This window comes from Convolutriloba macropyga, chromosome 5, assembly GCF_964194025.1.
Source record: "Convolutriloba macropyga chromosome 5, txConMacr16.3, whole genome shotgun sequence".
In the NCBI taxonomy this organism is placed as follows: Eukaryota; Metazoa; Xenacoelomorpha; order Acoela; family Convolutidae; genus Convolutriloba; species Convolutriloba macropyga.
In genome coordinates, this window is record NC_134472.1 from 51,805,316 (window position 1) to 51,823,453 (window position 18,138).

At 31.8% G+C, this 18,138-nt stretch overlaps 1 protein-coding gene across 1 annotated transcript in view; it reads right to left on the reverse strand.

Annotated features, from left to right (window-relative positions):
* Positions 1 to 18,138, reverse strand: part of LOC142340083 (uncharacterized) — an 86,352-nt gene that overhangs the window by 26,122 nt on the left and 42,092 nt on the right. Inside the window, exon 2 of the mRNA XM_075390497.1 lies at positions 8,529 to 8,664. Within this exon, the coding sequence (XP_075246612.1) occupies positions 8,529 to 8,664 (136 nt within the window). The remainder of the gene's footprint in view (positions 1 to 8,528; positions 8,665 to 18,138) is intronic.

Below are 18,138 nucleotides of genomic sequence, written 5' to 3' on the forward strand. Positions count from 1 at the left end.
TGGGTAAAATTGGAAATTCTCCATATTTTCTAAAGCAAGCAGCATCCAAGGAATATGAGTCATTAGCAGGCCCTTGAAAAGTGCAGGAAGTTTAAATATCCCTCATTAGAATGCATGGAACACCTTCTGAAACCAATACAAAAAATCAAGATGAAAACATAGGTTAAAAAGCCTCGCCTGAAGCAAAATCTCTTTAGAAAACCTTATTTTTTTCTCATTTTTAAAGGCATTCCGCTTTTCGCCTCAATACAATTCAGTTCTTTGAATTGTGAAGACAAATCTAAAGAAGCTCAATAATAGCACCAATCAGCTATTGATATCCGGGTCACTAAAACGTTGCGTTAATGAAAGTGTACATAATATAATCCTTATATACATAAACCGTTGCGTGAAGGGTTAAAAAATATTTAGGAACAACATATTTGACAAAATCTTATTTTATTGAGTTTTATTTATTTGCATCCGTTGGCGATGATATCTTTCGACCAAAATTGGTTGAACAATGAAAAGTGGGGCTGGTATAAATTTCTTTACACCCATTTCATTGAGGGTTGGAAAAATTATTTAAATGACACGTGTTTTGCTTATGAGTTAATTTTTGTTCCGACCCCTCTTGAGGGGGGGGGGACTATATATTCAATTGGGATTTTTTTGTACAGACAATTTTGGCCGATCGATATGTTCATCGTAGAGAGTTGCGACTTGCATCATTAGAAAGCTTGTCCAGCATACAAATATTGTTTTGATTTTTGTTTTTACTGGAAGATATCGAGGTTTAAACTTTTGAGAAAATAGAGTGAATTCTGTTGATTTTATTCACAATTTCCGGAATTTTTGACTAACACTTCGCTGAATTTGCTAAGATTTGCTAATTTTTTTTAAAAGTGTTGTTGATTTTATTTTTAATTAAAAAAATTTTGTCGGCTATTTTTATTTACTTTTTTGTCAAAAATTCTGGCTGAATATTTCAAAAATCAGACCTTTTTATCAAAAACAACACGAAACAAAACTTATTTAGTTCCTTCTGATTAAATTTGCAGGAAAAACACACCCAAACATCATTAACACAATCTTTGTAGGCTCAAAAGAGAGCTATTTCTACTTCAACTTCCGTTGCGGGTGCTCCGTATTTAAAACTTTGCCGTTTTTGCTAACTTTACTCAATGATTATCAAAAACGCAACATTTTTTTGATTTTTCAGCTAACCAAATATCTCTATCTATAACATTCGAAATACTAAGTATTTTTAATGGACACTCAGCATTAGCAGAGCTAGTTTTGGACCAATCTTGGACTGTTGCAATCCAAAAATAATTCGGATTGTAATCAGTCGCTCTTTTTTATACAAAAAATAATCGACTTTTTAAAATTTTAATTAAATAACAGAACAGTTCAAATCAAAACTCACTAGTTAGGTCCAATTGGCTTCTTAATTAGCTCAAAATTATTGCGTCTAGTTGTTTTTGAAAGCTTATGGTCATTCTGGCATTTAAAAATAACTGATTTTTATATTAATAATGGCTTTTTGAACTTTGCCTCCAATTTGCTCCTAATTTGGTCAAATTGTAGCTTAGTGTCAGCGATGACTGAATGCTTCTTCTTTCTACTAATTTCAAATGCAATCTTTATTGCGGTTTTTTACCATAACTTATGTTTTTATGGCTTTGATACTACTAGATTCCACATTTTTTAAAAATATTTTCAGGTATTTGCCCGTTTTTCACGTTTTCTAGTTTTGTCAAATTATCACGTTATTGACAGTTCATATATCATTATTGGCGTTAAAAGTAAAACACAATCAATATAATTAAAATCTTCAAAGATATACACTCTGGTTTTAACGGCTTCGACATTACTTTTTCGAAGAATTTTATCGAATTTTTTAATTTTGTCTTTTTCTGTCGATTTTACTTTGTCTTTTTAGTCGTATAAAATTTCCTGTACAATTCATTGGTATTTCATGGATAGATGGACCAATATTTTAATGTTTGTAGATAGCTGACGGCTTTCATGAATCTGCAAATAATTGTTTTCCGAAATAAAAAATAACACTTTTCAACTTCGCAACTTTATTCCTTTTTTTGTCTGTTTGTTACCTAGTCTCATTAAGTACAATTAAAATGTGACATAATTTTTGTCGAATGAAGCTGTCAAAAATATTGGTGTCTCAAAATTTAATATTATTAAAGCATTCGTTATGCCTTTACTGTTTTCGACACGGGTCTTTCACAAAAAAAGTAATATAATTTTTGATTTTTGTCATATTTTACGTTCTTTTTGTAGACGTAAGATATATTCTGGATAATTGCAGGCCCCAAGTTATTCCTTTGGAGGAGTAATATAGCTGTTTGTTTATTTCATTTTGTAATTAATTGCTTTCATTTCTTTGAAAAAAAATTTTTTTTTCGGAAAAAAACACATGTACTAGTTGATTTTGCCTTTTTTTTTCTTTTTTGTCTACTTGTTACCTGGTTTCATTAATAAGAGGTCACATAATGATTTATTGGTGTTCGAAGAAAGTGCAATCGACCTTATTTTGAGGGCCAAAGTATGGCTTTAAGACTTCAAAAGGGTTTTCTGGCCAAATTAAACGGGTTTTTTGTTTGTTGTCTGTTTGTTGTTCTTTTTATAACGGCATAAAAATTGAATACCGACAGTTCATAAATCCCATCTTTAAAAACACTGGTAATCTTAAATCTATGGGATCTTTTAGATGATTTCTAATGGTTTTCATGATTTGAATTTGTTTTTTCAAAAAAGGCCAGTTTTTAAAATTTACTGTTTTTGTTCTTTATTGTCTAATTGTTACCAAGCTTTATTATGGACTGGTCCTGTATCTTTTCTGGTAAATTGCAAGTTATTTTGTTTAGTTTCAGTGTTATCTGACGCTATTTGGACTTTGTTATTAAGTTTTGCTTTTTAAAACGGACATAATATTTTTGTTGTTATTGATGTTTGTTGTTGTCTGATTGTGCTTTTCGTCTGGATTTGCTTTCTTAATATTGGCATATCTCCTCAAAAATACATCATTTTTCACTCCACTGAGTTATTTGCTTTGGAGGCTGTCTTTTCGTTCAAACACCAATTTTTTTTGAAAAGTACTTGAATTTTTGGTGTTCTTTATTTGTTCCTTATTTGGTAGACAATTATGCCAAAATTGTGGATGAGCGGGGCTGGAACTTTATGTGCGATCGCACATTACCGAGCCTCTTTGTTTTATATAAAATAAACCTGGCAGTTATCAACATGTATAAGTAAAATACTTATGTATAACTTTTGGCAGAAAAATTAGTTCTGAATGTCATATTCAATAAATTGCAAAAATTTTAACCTCAAAAGGGGTTGTTCTATTAATTTTGCGGTTGAAATTCGCGTCAGAAATTATACAAATTTTGCCCTAGCCTAATTTCCTAAAGTTCATCACTCTATGACTGCTCAATCAATACAAGGTCGCTCAAGTTAAAATAATATTTTTCAAATTTTTCTCAGGTCCTTTTAAACTTTTTAAACCAAAATCTGAAACAATACTTCGTTTTTAATGCATAAATATTTGAATTTTTGTGGTAAACTGTGAAGGAAAATCACTATGCTTTTTAAATTACCTTACAAGTATTTCTATATTCTCAATTAAAATACTAATGAAAGGTAGAATATATTCAGTCAAATATATGCCTCGAAAAACGAAACCTGATTTTGAGTGAGACTCACTGCAATTTCTGTGATTCACTATAATTTCTGGTTTGATTGTTGCTAGGGTGTGAAACTCGTTCAATTGCCGAGTAAATTTTAATTTACTTCCTTTGAAGGAGACGTAAACAAGCTGCAAACTTTATGGTAGGGGATCATTTGAAAACGTTCTTAAATGACTGCTATTAACTGATTTTGAGGAATCCAATTCAATTTGAAGTGTCTGAATTTTTTATTGACGTCTGAAACACCTCGGCATCGTTTTGAGTTTTTTTGCATACAATTGCTTAGTTGCAAATAACAATTGTAGGTCAAAATAATCAATTTCTTTGTCTATTTTAAAATGAACGGCGTCATTAAAGGACAATATAATCTTAAAATCCCCATTTAAAACAATCAAAATAAGCAGCTAAGTGCACAGTACAACATGTAAATCTGCTGGGATTAAATACGTCAATGTTCATACTAATTATCAGTTTGATAAACAGCAGACTTTTCAAACTGTCAATTAAAACAGCTCCCACTTGTAGACAGTTCATTTGAGAACTGCAAGCTGACAGAATGACAGCCATTTTTTTTTATCTAATTGGGCGCCCATGAATATATCCAGATGAACATGAATCTTGAATAATCTAATCATTAGAGACTTTTTAAACTAGGCAATATGAGGCTTATCGCTGTACTTGCTAAAAAGTTGATTGTGAATGACGGAATATGTAATGCTTCGTTTAACGTTTAGTAAAATTTTTAGTAAGAATATTAAATTAAGCAATTTTTTGACCTCGATGAGCGTCGAACTGTCCTGGCAACTGAACAATATCTTGCCAAGGATTGCGAAAACCGGCTATTCTGCAGGAGCTCTTGTGAGATTCTCAACACATGGCCTGTGTTTCTTTACAGGAGTTTAGTTTTCAAAAAAATATGTTGTGCCTCTCACATTTTAAGCCTTTAGCTAATACCTGAGTAATACGAAGTTCAGCTGACAGAAAATCAATTTGTTTTCATGCCGAAAAGCTAATGCGTTTGAATATAAAATAAACATTCAATTCGAGTGTCATAAGATCTCATATTTTACAAGTGAATCATCCGTACTCAAAATGGGATATCATTTCCTTTCGGCCTTCTGCAAACTTCCATTTTACTCTTTTGGTGCATTATTTGGTGCTGCTCATTTACAAAAATGTTGATATTTATTTCTTAAGTAATTTAGAAATTCAATAAAAAGCCTTTCTTCACTTCAAAGCCTTACAGTGCAGTTGAAGACCTATCATTTATCAGTAAATGAAAATGATATTATGGAATGAAAAAGATTTGACAATACCTTAGTTATCTATCTAATCACTAATGTCCGGTTTCTGAAGCTTTTCATTTTCCTTATGATAGATGTGCTCATAATGTCAAAAAGACCTAAACAACGGTCAAGCCAATAATCAGAGAAATCTCAATACATACTATTCCAAAGTATATTAATAACAAGGAGACTCGTTAATGCGCGTTTGCGCATAAATTTCCGACCCCGCTCAACCACTTTTGTTCGAAAATAATCGCCGTATCCATTTAAGAAATCGTTTTTAGCTCAAACCACTATAAAAATGAAACATTAAATAATTAGAGGGCCGAAGATAACTGGCTTCTAGAAAATTAAGAAACAAGACAAACAACAAAATCAAATAAAAACAACACGCGTTTTTCACGACCAAAACTCATTTTCTATCTATTTCTTCAAAAAAATAGCTTTGTTTATACCTCCATACAAAACTATTGAGACAAGTCAATATACAGAGCGTCATACGACTACAGAGGAACAAATACCAGCGAAATCAAAAAGTCATGTCATTTTTGCAAGAAAACGGTGTCCAAGCCTATACGATCAGATTATTTCAATCAAAAAAATATAAAATATGATCAAATGCGCCTGATCATAACGCCATTGATTTGCGACTTTTCATTAAATAACAAAAATGGGATGCTCAGACATGACAGCAAAAGAGAACTTCAGGAAGTGGAAAATTTCAAAAAATAAATTAAAAACTATTAAATTAAGTAGTGTCAACGTCAAAAAACCATTATTTCAAGAACACATCAGCAAAGAACATAACATTATAAATCACTTGAAAAACAAAATAAGACTTCTTTACCGATGAGACTAAGCCAAAACGTTGCAGAAATAAGATTGAATCTGTAAATCTCAAAAACTTATTTTTTCTTTGGAAACAATTTTATAAAAAACCGTAAGACATAGCAACCCATAGCTTTGAGCTTGATACCGCTCAGGAAGCGTATCGGACATCCCATTAAAGTAAGTCGAGAGACCCTGTATTAACACTGAATGCATTCAGAATTCAAAATTTCACGATCAATTCTGTGCAAACGATGTTAAAACCAAAAACAATACGCGCTTCGCTTAAATAAACATGTATTTTTGTTGGTCTCCATTGCACGTCAACTTGATCTATCAATAATTGAGGTTGGATTTGAAAATATTTTGGTCTGTATCTAACATAGAAAAAAACAAAAGGCGAAAATATTTCAAAAAAAATTATTTAGCGCTCCATTACATTCTATATAAGTTTTCAACTATAAAGTTTCATTTTATACCAGAATTGGTCCTGTTCTTAGTGGTTCTCCATTAAAACACAAAAATGTTGCAAATTTTACCCAAATAGATTAAATGACCAACAACTAATTATATCAGAAATAAATGATGAATTTGTGATATTTATCGAGTCATATTACCAAAAATCTCTTATATATCTATTGAAAGCATTTGGTAGTTTCTTTATGGTTCTTTTGATACAAATCTAAGCATAAAAATAATTAAACTCTGTCACAATACCCTAAAAGAGCATCAAATGCTAGCAAAATTAAAGAATGACTTGAAAACTTAAGAAAATAATTTGTTCGTGGCTCTTAACAGTTGGGTTCTTAAAAAATGCAATTGTTCTGAGAAATTTGTTTCATATGTATTCAGCAAACTGAAAGTTTAATTTTTTAAAAATAAAAGATGCATGTTTTATAAATATGAGCTTGCATAAATTAGCACAAGACCGCAAAAACCTTAATTCCAGAAAACCTTCTTTGACACCGGAGTTGCAATTAGTCCAAATAAGAGTAAAGAAAAATTGTGTCAGCACTTTTTTATGTCTGCATCATCGGTTAAAATGGATGAAGTGGGCTAAGTCAAATAGACATATTTGCTGCCACTTTTTATGAAAAAAAAGTTCAATGAAAAAATCAACATTAAGTTTAGCTGAAATATTCACCAAGTTAGTTTGTTCAAACATTTCACCAATTCTCCCCTATCTTTAAACGTCAAAATCAATATTAGCGCTATCAATTTTATCGTATTTGATCAAAAGTTGACAAAAACTTTAGCGAAATTCAGGCAAAATGAGAACAAAACAACGGAAGTTAGGCCAAAGTATGCAAAAATTCAAACCTCCGTAAATTCTCGGAAAAAGTGAAATGCAACAAAATCTGTTCAATTTGAAATTCTACGCTTGAAAAGCTTTCTAATGATAACAATCACATTTCTGTAAGATGAATTTGTCGATCGCCGAAAGTTGAATGAACAAAAAAACTCAATTGAGCATTTATCCCCCCCCCCATTAAAGTGGGTGGGAACAATTAACCAATATGCAAGTCATGTTTTGGTTGTTTGTCTTGGACATAAAAAGACAATGTTGAAAATTGGGCTCAGGATATTAGGCAAAAATGGATTAAGCGAAATAAATTTTCGTAGCCATTAGGAAAAACTCTGAACTAAGAGGTTTCGCAATATCTGCTGGGTAATATAATGAAATTAGGCGACTATAAGAATAGACATCCTAGAGAAAAGTTTGAAAATTCAGCAGAATAAAACATAGTTTACTAATTTTGATCATTTTCAAGATGTCGTAGAGTGCATTTTTCGTTCGTTTTTAGCCACCAGTAGTTCTAAATTATTAACATTAAAAGTATTGATAAGTATTTTTTTCCTTTTTACTCCATAGAAACCAAAATCATTGGCCATGAGGACACTGAGCAAAGTAAAAAAGATGCAAAACATTGAAAACAACGATACATTTTACAAATTTTTTATCTCTCTTGCATGTAACGAAGACTGTTAAGGACTTTTGACAATTTTATAACCTCGAGTGGATTTTGAAGTACCTCTTTAAAGTGTTTTAATTGCTTTTCGCCTTATTTCCACAAAAACTTTAGTTCGGGAATTTCGCTTAATGGATACAAAAATGGAGTTTCAGCCAAAAATCCCATCCCCAGTGGAATCTTTTAACAACTAAAATCTAAAAACAGTTCCTTAATTAATAGAGTCTTATTATGACTTGCTGTCTATGTATAAGTTGCATTCTACCTTTATAAATTGCACTTCACCCTAAATTTAAAAAAAATAGTTCTGCAACCTTTTTAGGTCGCAGAACTGTATTTAATCTGAATTTAATCTGAATTTAATCTGTATTTAATCTGAATTAAAACAGTTTAATCTTATCGAATCAGCTTTTCTCTCAAGCCTATCATATTTGGGTGCCTGAATCTCCCTAAGCAATGTCTTTCACGGGTCCAGTGTGGAAAAGTGGATGTGGAATTAAATGCCCAAAGAAGCTGCAGTTAACTAGAAACGAAGAAATAAATGAAAAATTAAAAAAAAACACGCTCGCTCACAGATACGAACCTGGGAGCCATTAAACGTTGATATTTCTATATTTAGGCAAGGAAACAAGCCACAGAAATGGATTTAAATATGATTATGCCGATTTGTAAATTTTTGTTTTATTTTTTGTACAGGCATATATAACCAATTTGGTTATAATCTTAATTCGAATTGATTCAAAAAATCTTACAATGAGAATGCATCGCTGTCGTGAGAATATCTGCGCATAGTCGAATGGCCATTTGATAGCTGTCAGTCTCTGCACACAGATCCCAAATGTAGTCCAGATGTTCACGTGCATCAGAGCAAGGTCAATACCAGGGAGCCTATAAATATAAAAAGAAAAATTATAAACTGTTTTCTAAGTAGAAAAAAAAGTTAACTCAGGCCTACAAATCTATCATTTGTAGCTTCTGATTTCTAAGGTCCTATATGAAGACAACAGTTCTGCATTGTCGAGTAGAGTCAAATCAATCAGAAAAGCTTGTATTTTGTATCAGTCTTTGATATCTGAGGAGAAGGATCTGGGGAATGTCAAAATTGACTAAACTGCGCCAATGGTTTCTTGTGAAAAGTGTATCTATTTTGCTCCCAACAGATTAGGTACAGCGGAAAATTTGTGAAGCTAGTCACCAGCTACAGTTTAAACACTTCAGTGAAACTGAATAATAAACACACTTGGTGATAGTTTTGGGCGCAACTTGATTCGGGGCAGCGGGTCCGGTGCGAACCAACTCAATGGTCTCAAAAAAAATTTGGAGGCACCTTCTGTCTGACCAATACTAAATTTTTGGTTTTTTAGGTTTGGCCAATGCCAATATTTTCAATATTTTGATCGTTTCGGTCTGCCAATACCCACATTTGTTCTCTTTGGTCATCACAATACCCATATCCAACAAGCAGAGGTCCGGTAAAAAATGGTTCTCCGCAAAATTTATAAAAGTATTCCAGAAATACTGTTTTCCAGTATACTGTTTTCCAAAAATTTATAAAAGTATTCCAGAAATACTGTTTTCCAATGTCGATCAATGGCAACCAAAACTTTTTTCTGGACAATTACCGAATTAATCTTCATCAAATAGTTTCTTAAATTTGCATTATTTATTAATTCAACGGTTTTTGTTATTATTGTTATTTCTTGAAATATTCCCTTTAATTTCTTGTTCAAAAAAATGAAACGAGTAAATTATCGTTTTATTGGTTGCCTCTACTTGTTTTAAGGGGTCTGGTCAATGGTATGGCCTCGGGTTTAATCGATCTGGCCAATGGCCTGGCTTAGGGTTTGCTCACTCTGGCCAATTGTCTGCGCAAGATTCTGCTCGGTCTGTTTAGTTTTGACATTGGCGGCCAATTTCTGGTTGGTCTGGTCAAAATAAAATTTTTGGTCTGGGCCCCCTGACCTCGACTCAAGTCCGTCTGACCAGTACCCCTCTTGGATAGTGTACCTCATCCTGAATGGAACCAAGAATGAAAGTATAGCTTAAGAAGACAACAACTGAACTTATTCAGACAAATTCGTTTTTGTTAAATGTTTCCAAAATGTTTTGGAAATTGATATTAGCTATTATTTCGTCTGGCAGTTAATAACATACTTCAATTTTTCTGAAAAAAATATTTGTCCCCTAAACTATTTGAATCGTTAGTTGTCACACAAAATTGTCTGACTTTGAGCTATTTTGCCTTTTTAGATTTCATTGTGATAATTAGTTGGAAAATTTTGTAAGCAGAGTCCACAGAACGCCAAAGTAAGTTTCATTTATACTTCTTTGTGGCATTTGATTGCAAATATTGCGATTAAAGTTTATGTAATTATTTGAAGATGTCTTTTTGCTCATAAAACGAACAAATACCGAAAAAAATAACTTGAAAGTTCTTTCCTCAAATGCTTTGAATCAAAAAGTTATTGAATTGCTGTGGCATAAAATTTTAAATTTCGTAAGTGTCCTAATTAAGTCTATAAGTAAATTAGGAAATTTAAAGTTCCTCATTTTTTGTTTACTTGTCTTTCATTTTGTTAATTAAACCAACCAAATATTAGAAAGAATTATCTTTGGAATGAAGAGTACAAGGTATGCAAGTGTTGACTCTAATTGTAATCGATTGCGTGTGGATTGTAGATGCAAATTGTTTCAATGATCTTAGTCAGATTTCTTAAAAAACAGTTTTACGATTCGTCAAACTTTTTTGAAAAATGTTTCTACTTATGTTGACCAAGACGAAGAAACACTTCATTCAAAAAAATAATATTTTCTTTAAAAGGAAACTATACAACCAAGTAGTCCACAAAACGCCGCAAGTTTTTGCGTTGAATTCGTTGATAGCGCTTAACCTTTTTTGTAGGAATTGTTGTCAATTTTGATAATGTTACGTAATTTTTAGTGGTAAACTTTTCACCCCATTAAATGCATTTTCATTCAGTTTCTATCGTAGACACCTCGATCCAGGAAAAACGTGCATCAACCACGCCCATTTCTGAAAAAAAAATTATTCAGTTCGCAGATTTAAGAAGGGTCCAACAAAAACGAGGTTGATCTTAATTGAGCATCAAAATTTACACAGCGCTATAGCAGAAATATTTTCCGAACATTCATTTTAGTTCTTCTACGTTCTTCTAATTTTTTTCTAATTCTATGTCAGAGGAGTCTGTTCATTTTATTCATTCACGTAGTACCCTCCCTTTGAAGCACTTTCAGGCCAAGATATCATTTGCCCGGTATACCCAATTTAATTGCTTCAACAAGATGACTTGCAATCAATCCAAATCAATTTGAAACCACCCTTTCGGTCTATTTAATCATCCAATTTCCCTCGGGACGTAATACTATCCGTCCCCTTTTCCACTGCCCACATAATCCCTTCAATCTAAATATAGGATAGTGACCTACTGTTACTTGGTATAATGTAGGGTAATCTTCTTCTTGAGATCGACTTAGCTATTCTTTCTCCATTATATTACATATAAACCATGATGTATACTATATTGATTCAAATAGGAAAAGCTTTTTTGTTTATGGAATAATAAACCCGTCTCAACGCCATTGTCATATTAGATAAGTAAATATTTAACCCTTACTTCACATTAAATTTTACCAAAAATAACAGCCCTACAAGTTCATTTTAAAGATTTTTTTTCGACCTGATAAATGAAGCAAAATTAGCAGAAATTGTTTGTTGTTTACTGTCTTTGTCGAGAAAATCCAGTGAAATGGAAGTTAAAACACTTTGATGAAAACTTGACTGATAAGATCTTCGTACGGTTTTTGGTAAAAATTCACGATATATACGGACATCTTTATAAGATCTATGAAAAAGACAGCTTATGGAATAAGATCTTCATAAGGTTTTCCTCAAAAAAAGACAGACAGTGTGTCTCATAAAATTTTTTTGCTTTCACATTGGCTGCAATTTCACTGCACTATATGGCCAAGAGAAGTATTTTTTCAAATGAAAATGGATCTGAAACTCACAAATTGGCTTTCTAAGAAAAATATGATCTTGCAACTCTATCAAATTCTCTCAAATTTATACCTGTTAACAATTCTGTCGGATATTCAAAAGTTGGCATAATGCGAGCCTACAGACCATGAATTTAAATATACCAAAATTTTGACAAGTAATGGCCAAAATATTATCCGTACAATCTTTGCATTTGAAAGCCGCTATTTTTTTAAACCGCAGTTTTTAGCACTAATCTTCAGATTCAAATTCCGCAAGATATGACTTTTCGTGGTAGAAATTAGAGTCAATCCTCTTACGGTGTAAATTTGACGTTTGGTGCTCTCTTAACAGGTTTCACAACTGTAACCGTTAAAATTGTGTGGCAGGGACTCAAAATCTTCCAAGATTTTTGCACGCATCCTGCAGTATATTGATTTCCCGATAAATGTTTAGAATAATTTTGAGGTTTAAAATAGACTGAATAACTATGCAAAACAGATTCCAAACCTTCAAAAGTCAAGTGTAACACTATTAGTGATCCTTTTTGATATTCACTCGGCAAAGAAAATTTTATATTATATATTATTATATATTTGCAAAAATTATATATTTGCAATTATTCATAAAACTATTAAGGCGAAATTTTTATTATAACCTAAAACTGTTTGAAATGTTGAGCGAACTTTATTCAACTTGCAAAAATTATTGTTCCCAACATGACTGCTTTTGCGACATCATAGATTCAGGCGATATAAAACTAAATGATTTAAAAAACTCAGCTGCATAATATGCTTGTGCACTAGCAAAAGAAATTACTGATAAAAAATTACAATTTCTCTAATTGTTCCGACCCAATTTAGTGGGTGAGGAACTATATACTCAAAGGGTTTTTTCGTTTATCGTATAGGTTGTGAGTGGTATCATTAGAAATCCCGTCCAGCGTAAAATTTATAACCAAATCCATTTTCTTAATTTTGTTTCCTCCACAGAGTTATCGAGGTTTTAAGTTTTGAGAATATTTGACTGATTTTGGTTCTTATTGTACACAATTTTCGTAGTTTTACGCGATTTTAGCCAATTTTGCTTAAAAATATTTATTGTTTGAATGTTTACATTGGTAACTATAGTGTTTTTACTTTTAATTCTAAAAACAAAAGAATGTTGTTGAACCGTTTGATCTGAATTTTTGGGTAAAATTTCAGCGAAAACTTTTCAACCATTTCGTCAAAAATAGTACGAAATTAGCTTCTTTAGTCTACTCTCTTATCATTAACCTAATTAACACTCCTGAAACTGTTGACACAGTCATATTTAACTCGATAGCTACTTGTCCTTGTGGATCGAAAGTGTTCTTGAACTAAAATTTTGCCCGTTTTTTGCAAATTTATCTCGATATTTATGCAAAATGCATAATTTCTTTTTATATATATATTGATATTTTGGCAAATTATCCATATCAATAACATTGGAAACGATTAGGTGTTCCTAATGGACCAAATTTTGTTCCAATCATCAAAAGTCCAAAATAATTGGTTGGTGATCAGTCGATGGCCTTCTTGGGCTTTTGGCCTTGTTTGCTTTTTCCTACGTTAATTACAGAAAATAACCAGTCAAATCAAGGCGTACTAATGACACGTCTAATTATTTTTCTTCCATACTACGAGTTTTTGTAAAAATTTGAGATTTTTGGAACTTTTACAATCATTGAGATCTTTTTTTCTCTCTTTACATCATTAAATGGTCAGATAAAATTGAAGACATCATTTTTTCAGTGAAAAGAATATAGTTTTAGATGCTTTAACAACGTTTTGCAATAGAATTTATTGGATCCTTTTTTAAAATTTTGTAGTTGTTTCTAATTCTTCTGCAGTCTTTCAACATATTCTGAATAATTGTAGATCTCAGTGTTTTCCTGTTGATGGGAAAATCAATTTATGAATGGATTTCAGTTGATAGCTAAAGTTTTCCATGACTAAAAAATCAATGGTTTAAAAAAATTTATGGACGTATTTACCTAAATTTGCCTTTTGCTGAGCTCTTTTTTGTCTAAATGTAACTCACTAATTATGGGTGGCATATCAAATCATTGGTGTTGGAGAAAAACACAATTCAACGCATCGAATGTTTTTAGTGCGACGCTTATTGTTTTAACAGCCTCGATACCGGTATAAGCAAAAGGTTAATTTAAACTTAAATTATTGTCTCTCTTTGTTGTTCTTCTGTAGTCGAATGATAAGTTCTGGATAATCGCAGGTCTATGGTAGCAAAAAAAGCAATGGTAGCAAACTCTTCTTTACTTCAGTCGATTCCTAAGGTTTTTCCTGACTTTGAAATCAAATATTTTAAAAAATATAGTTTTTTTTTAATTTTGCGTTTTCCTGTTCTTTTTGGTCTACTTGTCAGGGGTCTACTTAGTGTCTGAGGACCAACATTTTTTTGTAAAATTAAGATTACGGTCACCTACTCGCATGCATGACCCTCTTTGAACAAAAATTTCCATTTACAATACCGCATATTCACAATGCCTACGCCAAACTGGAAAAAACGCTCTGCATTAAACTAGAGTATCTTTTTACCCCCCAATACAATATCAAAGCCGATTAAACATATTGGTTGAGATTGAAATTGGTTTAGATTTTTATTAACTGCTTTGCAGTGTAATAAATTCAAGGGTGCGACAAAAAGGAAAGCCTCGATTTAAGAGATTATCTGAGATTTTCAAGGTTTCTTTTCAACCGATACAGTGCGTTGCCACATGAAGATGCTCTAATAATAGTGGTAACGCCTTAAACAAGCTCAATTTATCCCTATCCTTCTTAGAATACGGCAATTTTTGCCTTTCGGGACGTGTAAATTGATCACGCTTTCTCATTCTTATCGACCTCATTCCAATTCTTCACAGATTTTCGCATTCAGTATGCGTTTTAATTTACAGAAAATCCAATTACTTAAGTCTGGTAACTTTTTGATTTTCAAAAGAAAATTTGAACGGATCTTTGTTTCAAATAATTGGAATTTTGACCCAAATTCACTATTATGAGGCCGCCATTGATCAAATTAAGCTGTTTTATGAAGATTCGATAATTGGGTGGAGTTGAAGGCCAGTGAGTTGCATTGTTTTCTCTGCTCATTGAGAAAACGGAAGAAAAAGGAAGCCTTAGAATCTTAGAACAGTTACGAAAACCATTTCAACCATTACAAAAACGTGTTTCTGTTCTATTCAAAATGTAGATTAGCAACACTCCTCTTGAAATTTTTATCTAAAATAACCAACCGATGTCCTTCGAATATTACAGAATGCTAGTTGAAACAGATAAAAAAAAAGGTATACAGATCGTCCAGGGTTGTCAATCATACAAAATTTTTAGTACTCATGTAATTTTGACCTCAATTTTTTTATATAAGTTCAAATATGATTGGTTTGTGTTCAAAGGAGCCATAAAAGGATAATAAACGTTTTTTTTCATACATAATTGTATACTTTCGTATGCAAATGGGCTTCATCGCATGTATTATTTTTCGCAAATGCAACGAACAAACACAATTTTCAAATTTGCTTCCAAAATTCTTTAATGGTTTTCGCACTAAAGAACTGATACAAAAAGCAATCATTGCTCATATAATTTGGCGAAATTTTTTAAATAACTACACTAGGCCATTTATGATTTAATTGATTTCCAAAAAAATATTTCATTACAATAAATCTAATTTTTGGTATCACTTTGCTTGACTGAAATAAGCCTTCCCAATTGCTGTTTTCTGAAGAACAATCACACAGAATACTTATTATTCTTTTGATTTTATACAAGGATCATGAATCAAAACTTTGGATCAAAAATATTGAGCTAAGAATAACGGTATGATATTTATTTCATGTACTATTATTTTTTACAGCTGTAGTTCCCGGATTTCAATTTTTGGGTCGCGCAGAAGTAAAAAAACACTCAATTCAGCACAATGAAGAACAAATAAACAAGGCAGAAATTACAAGTAAATCTATGAAGTTAGTCATTGCTGAAAAAAACTAGAATTTTAAGCCACACAATCAGGTCATTATTTTTGTATTGAACAGAGTTGTGCTCTTGATCTTTGAATAGGTCGGCCAATACAATTAAAAATTGCATGATTATAAATTTTTTTCCATCGAGCAAGAGAACTGGAGCTGGAAAAAAATAGAAACGGAATTTTCACTCTGTTGCAATAATTTTGACGAACTTATTGTTTCACAATTCTCAAGTCTGACTATTGATAACCTAAAAGAACGTTTGATCAAATTTTTGAAGAAAATTTACAATTGATGGTTCACATTCTGATCTAAAGTAGTATCAATGAAGAAAAACACACTATCACTATCTCTCACACTATCAATATTTTAATTTTTTCTGGTTAGATATTTTCTTTTTGATTTGTTTCTTTAAACAAACAATAAATCTAAGTTAGGCTACCGGTAACTAGGACAATTATTTTGGGAGGAGAATAAGCTATGTCAAAAACTTTTAATCAAAATTTTAGTGTTTTTGTTCTCGAGCAATATTCAGAATTGATGCTTGTTTCATATGTTTATCCGAAATGATTTTGAGACAATGTGACCATTGCTAATAAATAGCAAAGAGACGCTCATTAACCGCAAAAAATGAATACAGGAAAGTTAAGAGCTGCCTCCAGTACAATTTATATATATATATATATCTATATATATATATATATATATATATATATATATATATATATATATATATATATATATATATATATATATATATACTATTCTGGAACCCAGAAGACAGCAGATGTAACTATATACTGAAAAATTGCGATGAACCCTTTCATGTTCTAAAAAAATTTCGTTTTATTTAAAAATAAGTTTTTTTGAATTATGACAATTTTGAGATCTTTTTTGCGAGCTCCCCAGCCATATAGTCGTCATTTTTGCACCCTCAAAAATTGTAAAAGCTATACTTGTAAAAGCCATCCCAGAAAACCTGAACAATGTTGAGCCCTTATTGTAGCTCATAACACGAAAAATGATCTAATACAGAAGTTTTCACTGATGCTTACTTCAAATGCAGCACATTTTCATTGAAATGCGTAATACTTTCAAACCATAGCTGTGCTCGCTTTTGATAAATGTGTAATGTTCATATATGTATATTAATTAATTGATTAACTTTAATAGTAGCTTTACTTTTTTAAAGGGGTGTGCAAAACTAGTCGTGGAGGCCTAGCAGAACAGATAGCAATTTTGCTATTATAAGATCATTTGGTTGTTTAAAAAAATGAATAGGTGAAATTAACTAAAAGGCTAAGAACAACTCAAGAGCTGTATTTATCTTGTATCATCTTGTATTTATCAGTTTTTATCTGAAGAACTGACTGCAAACTATCCAGTGCTGGGTGTTTTTTTGATAGACAGACTTAAAATCTTTGCCTCCAGCAAGTTGAAAAACCGTGGAAAATCAAAGCCAACGTACATAGGTAAATGTTTGATAACTTTATCAACAATTGGAATAAATTTACGATTTTTCTCTGATTTTCTCAGAGAAAAATATTTCGTTTTATTGCATGCAATTTGTTGCCGTAGGGCCAATTTTTAAGCTTTCTAGTTTTTTCACGCACGTATTCCCCCAAATATATATGCTACTCTCTCAATCAAGACATAATTCTGCCTGTTGCCTCGCTTGCTGACAGTGTTTTCTCCGCTTTCTAAAACTTGTCTAAAACTATAACTACTAAAAGACGAGCGGCGCGCCAACTTATTGGCATTATTGAACGCAATTTAAGATCAAGACAGAAGTTATGACTCCCACATTTTGCATTAAATAGAAACCGCCTCTCTTAGAACATAATTCCAAAGAAATGCCTCCAGGCTTAATTATCGCATCAGCAGTTGCTAGAAAATGCCATTGGCTTTGTTTGTTATGGCATTTATAAAAATAACATCTTGCTAACATTTACAGCAGCTTATAAATTTTTAAACAGGCATATAAAAGTATAAACTTGTGGGAGCTCTCCTAACTAAATTGAGGGAAAAGTCAAATTAGGCCAGTTACTTCCAATAATGTCAATTCAATTATCCCTCTAAGTTTCAAGTCTGATATTCCCGAAAAATTATTTGTGAAGAAAGCGACAATAAAAGTAATAAATAATATTTAATAAGCGAATCAGTCGTAATATGAATGCATTTGGGGCCCAAATGCTTACAAAAGCAACAAGCAACATCTTTTTAACGCATAGGTAACAAAATAGATACCCTAGTCTAGAAGAACGAACAGAAACAACGGAAGAAACTTTTGGTATATCCAGTTTTCCACGTAAGAAATCGTGAGTATGTTTGGTTTCTTCGATATACTCAGTTTCAGACG